The sequence below is a fragment of the Phaseolus vulgaris genome, chromosome 3 (genome assembly GCF_051622355.1).
Source record: "Phaseolus vulgaris cultivar YP4 chromosome 3, ASM5162235v1, whole genome shotgun sequence".
Taxonomy (NCBI): Eukaryota; Viridiplantae; Streptophyta; class Magnoliopsida; order Fabales; family Fabaceae; genus Phaseolus; species Phaseolus vulgaris.
The window spans coordinates 39,223,712-39,230,876 of record NC_143500.1 but is presented as its reverse complement, the minus strand read 5'-3'; the positions used below and the strand labels follow the sequence as shown (position 1 = coordinate 39,230,876).

Genomic DNA, 7,165 nt, shown 5'->3' with positions numbered 1-7,165 from the left:
TTATGAATGTATTCTGGTAAGAAAAGTGAGAATCTTAGCATGAAAATTTTACTAGATTTGGGTAAATAGTAGATTAGGCCTGGTTTACTTTTGCTGGTTTAATGGAAGAAACGTATGGCTTTGGCTTCCTACACCCCCTACAGTTGGGTGAAATGACCCAGTTCCCCTCTGTCCGCTTTTCCCTCACTTAACCCCACCACTGCTGCTGCACTGTCACTGAGGAAGAGAAGGAGAACATTATAGAGAAGAGTGAAAAAAAAAAGTTCCATAAAGCTTGTTTTTAAACATTGTTCTGGAAAGTTTGTTCTCGAAAACTTATTTTGAAAAACGCATTTATAATGTATTTCAAAAATTTTATTCTGAAATTTTTGTTTGAAAAATTTATAATATTTCAAAAAGTGTTCTAGAATGTATTTAATAAATTCTGGAAAGATTGTTCCAGATTTTTTTTAGATAATTCGAAAGTCAAACTTTAAAAAGCTAAAATTAATCATTTTAAAACATATGAATTTCAGCATATCAATTTCTCCCTTACCCAATCAACTCTAGAAAATGATAAAAATACTCCTTTTAAATGACGAAAATAATCTTACACAAAAATGGAAAAATTATTTTTGAAATTTTATCTGAAATATTTTGGATTTCAATTTTCGGAACATATTTTTGAATTCTGAAATTTTTTATCTAGAATGTTCTTAGTTGTGTTCAGAATTTTTTTTCCAGCATGTATTTTTTTATTTCTCAATTATAATTATTATTTTAGATTTTTTAATTTAGAATAAGGGTAGTTTTGGAAATTTAAAAAATTGATATGGTGCAGGAAGAATTTGCCAAAAAAACAGAATCTCATCCTCACGTAACCACTAAAACTGGAGTAGTAGGGCTCTTTTTCAAGTAAATAAGTCTGCCAAGTTTTCCCTGCAGCATATCAATTTTAATCTTGCATCTTTTATATTTTTTTAAGATTATCCTCTTTGAAAATCTAAAATTCAAAAAATATAATTCAAAAGTCAAAATCTCATTATGGAAAAGGAAATCCAAAATGTATTACATTTAGGAAAAGAAAATTCAGAACACAAAATTTGAAAATACATTTTCATTATTTTAATAGAAAATTGGGTGCAGTTGGAATTTGAAAATATATTCTGGAACAGAGGTTTCTGAAAATATTGTTTTATCCACATCCTTCTCAAGGTTATTTTTGTTATTTTGAAAAAATATTTTCGTTATTTTAATAGAAAATTGGGTACAGTTGAAATTGATATGGTGAAGAGAGAATTTGCCTTTTTTTTTAATACATGGGCGCCAAGCACATTCTCAATGCATGGCCCTAACATATTATGGCCCATTTCTTCATGTACCTCTATGATTTCAACCTGTACCACATGGGAGTGGTGAAATGATCAAATATAATCTTCCTAATTTTTTTCGTTCTCACTGCTATGCATGTCTATTCCAGATTATGTATTTTGGAATTTTTCAAATTGCACAATTACCAAAAAAATACATTATAAATTGTACATTTTATATCCAAAAATGCATCATGTATTATATAATTTGAAATATAATTTTATCTAAAATATCATTGTAAATTATACAACTAAAATATATTTACTTATTAAAAATAAATTTTGACTTCTCTAATTTGGAATGTAAAAAATACTCCACCTTAACTCACTCGATTACCATCCTAATATTTCCGTGCTTGTATTAGGAAGAAGCACGCTTTTACTCCCTCGTCATGGAATTTAGATAAAGTTTCATGGAGTTTCCATAGACAAAGCCTTCTCACGTGGGAATCTTTCTTCTCCTCTTAGAAAGCTTTGCATGTAGGAGAAGATGTTAGAAAATAAATAAATTAAATAATATTAATTAATGTGAAGTACAATGATAGATTTAATAAAATAAAATGATGATAGTTAGTATGAGAAGTTATCTTTTAAAATTGATGGTACTAAATCAATGGGCGTTGGCTAAATAAAGGAAACAAGAGTTTTGTTTCTAGAATGAAAGTTATTTGATCATTAAAAAGAATGTGAAAAAGAGAAATAATTAAAATAGACAGATTGAAAAAAAGGAGGTTAAAGAACTTATTTTAGTTATCTAGAGAAAGAGTGTATCTCGAAATCAAGGTATCCATCATAGCAATATATTGAGACGTGTTTCAGGAGAAGAAATTCAGACAATTGAGACGAATGAAGAAAACCAGTGGCCATGTGCTTAAAATTGGTTCTCTTCAAACTTTCTCTCCTGCGTCTGTGTTTCCGATATGCATTAAATGCTCACTCACAATGGATATTCTATCGTATACATGTTAAAAAACTTATAATTTTTTTATTTTAGAATTTATTTTTTAGTATAATTTTTTTAACAATAATAGAAATTAATTTAGAAATATTTCGTTTAAAAAAATTATCTATAATTTAGTCAATATAACAATTAAATATTTTTTATCTTTAAAATTGATTTCTATTTAATGATTTTTTTGTAGTTAACTCATCAACCTAAGAAAGAACAAACAAGTTAAACGAGTACAAACATACCACGGTCAAGAAATCAATCTGACAAATAGAAGCAGGTTGAGGGAACTTTAGAAGTTATTCAAGATCAAGTCTTCAGTTGGATCACTGAAAAAATCTCAGAATAATCCACCACTCTACCTTTAAAAATGACCTTATTCCTATGACACAAATTCTCTCTTACCATCGCAATCGATACACTTTTCAAAACTAAATTAACACATTCAACCATAAAAACAAAGATTTCAAACTCACAAAAAAATTTAAAAAAAAACTGTAGGATTTAATATCTTAATGGTTGCTTTTTGTTATTTTCTTGTGTATCATAAAGTATAATGAACTAGTCAAGATAATTAAAAAAAAAATAGATGTAACTATTCTGAAAGAATGAATCAGTATAAAAGTTTATATTTATATTTTATTTTTTTACTCTAATATATTTTACGAGTAACATTTCTATGTTTGATTTTTTAAAATAAAAATGACTTATAACAAGTACTGTGTGTTGTGCAGTATTTCTTTTGCACACCCCAAGAATTTCACAGAGAAAAAGATTGATTGCTTTACAGAAAAAACTGTCATTGCTTAAGTATGAAAATCCCCAGACAAAAGGCACCTGTAGTTAAATATAGACCACTTTAACAGTAAGTGATTGGAGGTTGAGTGGGTATTTTAATAATAAAACAAGATTTATATGTGGTTTTTTTATAATCAATAACCATTTTTATTTAAAATTATAGTTCTATATAGATAGTAATAACAAAAGTTAATATTTATTATTATTAAAATAAAGTTTTAATTTTAATTAATTCGAGAAAAAAATATCCTTTAAACATTTTACAAAATCGGGTAAATTTTGTTTTTAATAAAAAAAACATCTTAATTGATTTAAAAAATTAAGTGAAAGCACTAACAGTGGAAAAATAAAAAGAAAAAGCTTTAAATAGAGAGTTTAGTGGTGGGGCATTGTTATTATATGTGAAACTTAAGGGTAAATTTATAAGCCAGAAAATGCCAATTATAGGAATCCAATTCTTCCCTTGATAGCAGCATCAATACTTTGCATCTGATAAAGCAAAAACAAAACAAATGTCTACTTTTATGCCTCTTTTACCCTCTGCAGTATAGACTACCACAGAAATATATGCAAAAAGTACAATTTAGGATATTTTGTTCTACTTACTTTGTTTTTTTCCCATTCTTGTTAATGAATAGTTGAACATGCATGGGTAGGATGCAAGCAAAACCCTAATTCTAAAACCCCTTCTCTTCTCACAAACCCTAAAATTTCAGAGTGATTTCACTCCCATTGCTCTCTTCACCAATCCCTTTCCTCTCCCCTTCGTTCTCCCCACTCTCTCCTTTCCAGCTGCTACTCTCCGACTTCCCGTCCTCTATGCTCTCCGACCGCTCTCCGCAGCCAGGCACTTCCGAATCCGGCGATCCATGGCCGTGTGTCGCTGCCTTGTACATGTGCAGGTGGTGCAGCGCGTTGTGGTGCGGTGGAGGAGGCGGAAGCAGCTGCTGCTGCGGCGCCGCAGTGTAGAATTCTTGAGGCACAGGAGTGGCGGTGCAGTAGTGTGGCGGAGGCGCGTGAGAGGTTGGGTGGGCACCGTAAAGAGTAGGGGTGGCTGTGTGTGCCGCAGTGGCATATTCCGGTGGGACCCAGATTCCGCCCAGAACCACGAGCTGGGGAGCTGCTGCACTCGCTTGAGGACTTGGACTGGGTCTTCTAGTGTGAAGCCTATATTTCTGTTAAGAAAATAGTTAAGAAATGGAATTATGAATTTTCCACTAATTAATTGGTTAAAAAGAAAAAAGACGATAACAAACTACAAAAAGTTCGTTTGGGAATGCAGAATGGTACGTCAGGGGACAAATGACAGTAATAGTACAGCAACAAAAATGGTGCCTGTCTGTCTGAACATACATGCAGAGTAAATAGAAAAACATTTACCTGCAAATGGCTTTTAACTTCATCATTGGTCAAACCATCAACCTTCATCAACTCCCTTATCTGCTTTGGGGTTGCCACTGTCAAAAATTCAAAGTCACACATAATTATTCATTGTAAAATCCAAATGAACCTTTATTTCTTGCCAATCTTTATTATTTTCTCATAGTGCATGTTTGATGGTTAATTTATTTGTTAAGTTTCATTTTCACAGACCATGAAAAGAAATAGAATTCCCTTTCTTTATTACAACCTTCAAAGTAATTGATATTATAAAGCTAAAAATCTCGTCATATATATTAGTTTTCAATTAGATAACAGCTTAATCTGTTATATTTATAATAAGCTTTTCTTTTCTTGTAGGACACGAAAAAATGAATATTTCCCGAAGAAACAAAGAAACAGTGAATTATGTTAAGTTATAGTGTTATTTACCTTGTGATCCACCAAGCATCTGGAGAGCATTAACAAATCGACGGTGCAAGTCTGGTGACCAGCACCTTCTAGCTTTCCTATGAGTTTGAGCAGTGGTTGTTGTTGTTTGTGCAAGAGATGATGCAACTGGGCTACCACTTTTTCCTTGATCAACCACAGCTCCATCACTGCCTGAATTCTCCTTCTTGTTCTGACACGAAACTCCCTTTTCTACCTCTGCACGTTTCTTGTCCTCCATTTCTTTCTCCGAAGAGGCAAGGGCCAGTTCAGGTAGAGGCCGCAATGTAGAGCCTTGGCAGGAGTTTCTCTCCTTTGAGAATGGAAGGAAGGCTCCTCCACCGTTCCTCTGTTTGCTGTCTAGAGCCAGCTTGGGGCTGATGCTGAACCCTATATCAGCTTCTTTGGGTGATGTTAATGTTGGTTGTTGTTTGGTTCCTTCACTGGCTTGGCTCCACAGTTGCGCAGACGTCATCCAGTTTGCCTTGTCAGACATGTTTATTGCCTTCTCTGAGCTTTCTGAGGCTAAGTGCTTCATGGGTATGAATTCTTCAAGAACTGGCTTTGCGCCATGGTTTACTTTAAAGGCTTGAAGTTGCTGTCTTGAAGCCTCCATGGCTGTTCCAAAGAAAATAATTGTGTGGGTAATTACTAAATTGTTTGGTGTGCACAAAAGAATATTATTGAAATAAATCATGGTTGCATATTATTTCACTTCTACCCAATGATCAGTAGTTGTTCAATACCAAATTAGCATTCAAGGAAACAGTAGTGGACAAATTGATAGGGTGGAAAAGAAAAAGAAGAGAAATTACCAAAGAGATATCCTGAATATAAGAAGAAGATGATTATAAAGGTTAATCGTATATGCAAACTAGACTTTATTAGAAAAATCTGAATGATAAGAAAACAAAATCCTGAAAGAGTTAATTTGTTAGTGTTGCATCTATTTATCTATGTTTCTGTATATTTAAAATAGAATCGGAAGCTTGAATATTTAAGGTTTAGGATTCTGTATGTTGAATTAATTTATTGGTGGATTTTATAAAAGGATGATTTGAATTGTGTACCGTTGGTGAGAAGTTGCATGCAGAGAGGAAGCTCACGCTTGAAGGCGTCAATCTTGAGACGTTCTTCCTCTAAGCGAGAGAGGAATTCTTCAAGCTTGTAGGTCTGATCAGTTTGATCTCCAAATGATTTGAGTAGCAAGGAATAGCTTTGGGGCTTGCAATCCAGACTTAGTTCTGATGGTGATGCCATTCCCTAATTTCACGTTTAGTTATAGCAACTGATTCACAAGCACACACTGTTTAAGATATGTTCATGCCAGAATAGGAACAGGGTGGTATGTGGGAACAAACAAGAGCAAAAGAGCGTGTTTGGCTTCTTCCTTTGTGGTTTTTGGTGGGGCGTGAGAGAGAGAAAGGGAAGTAGTGTTGTTTCTAAACACAGGAGGATCGAGGGGGGATCGTCTTCTTTTTAGAGGTGAGTTCAATGGGAATAAAGCAGGTTCAAGAGAGAGAGAAAAGAAAAGAAAAAGCATGGGATAAAGCAGAGGGAAGTAACTTCCTACAAAGAACCAATGCAAAAAAAGTGCAAAAATGAGAGAGGTGCTGTGTTAGAAGGAATCAGAGAGTCTGACATAAGAGGGTCATGTGCTTAGAGCCTGGTTTTAGAACCTCTTAGTGTTCTTTGTACGAATTCAAAATCACTAATACAAAAGATGATTCTTCTTACTGTTACTCCTTTTTTTTCTTTACTCCTTTCTCTCTTTTTATCCCTCATGTACTCCTCTTTTATTTTGGCTTTCTTTTCATACTAGCTACGCCTGTGCCCAAATAAGACTCAGATTCTCCAACAATTTCAAATCAAAATCTTATTAGAGTTCTATCATCTTTGTTCCTTTTCTTTTCTTCCTGTTATACTTTCTTCTTTTCACCAGAGATATATCTTGATTTACAGGATATATTCATGAATTTTTGGTTCAAAAAGTCTTAGGGATAAAGTACAAAATATATATATATATATATATATATATATATACAATATGTGTATGTATGTACATGCATGTCATGTGTATCTTGTGGTATTTCTATTTGTATATTTGTATCTAGTGGTATTTCTATCTGTATATTTGTATCTAGTGGTATTTCTATCTGTATAGTTTTCATCATACTCATTTTTATCTAATCATAGACCTTCAAATCACTTTGAATTTGAATTTCTAATATATCCTTTACAAATATAAATGTGTTTTGAG

At 32.8% G+C, this 7,165-nt stretch overlaps 1 protein-coding gene across 1 annotated transcript; it reads right to left on the bottom strand.

Annotated features, from left to right (window-relative positions):
* Positions 1–3,537: 3,537 nt before the first annotated feature.
* On the bottom strand, positions 3,538–6,549 carry LOC137807483 (myb family transcription factor EFM). The gene is made up of 4 exons (XM_068608143.2): positions 5,976–6,549; positions 4,909–5,523; positions 4,477–4,553; positions 3,538–4,271 (listed from the first exon to the last, which is right to left on the bottom strand). The coding sequence occupies exons 1-4, from the start codon at positions 6,163–6,165 to the stop codon at positions 3,801–3,803; spliced, it is 1,353 nt and encodes a 450-aa protein (XP_068464244.2). The 5' UTR covers positions 6,166–6,549; the 3' UTR covers positions 3,538–3,800.
* Positions 6,550–7,165: the final 616 nt, after the last annotated feature.

Coding starts and splice junctions, on each gene's coding strand:
- LOC137807483 (XM_068608143.2), bottom strand. CDS start 6,165: ATGGCATCACCATCAGAACTAAGTCTGGATTGCAAGCCCCAAAGCTAT. Junction 5,524..5,975: donor CATGCAACTTCTCACCAACG/GTACACAATTCA, acceptor TCTTTGGAACAG/CCATGGAGGCTTCAAGACAG. Junction 4,272..4,476: donor AAGTTAAAAGCCATTTGCAG/GTAAATGTTTTT, acceptor TTTTCTTAACAG/AAATATAGGCTTCACACTAG.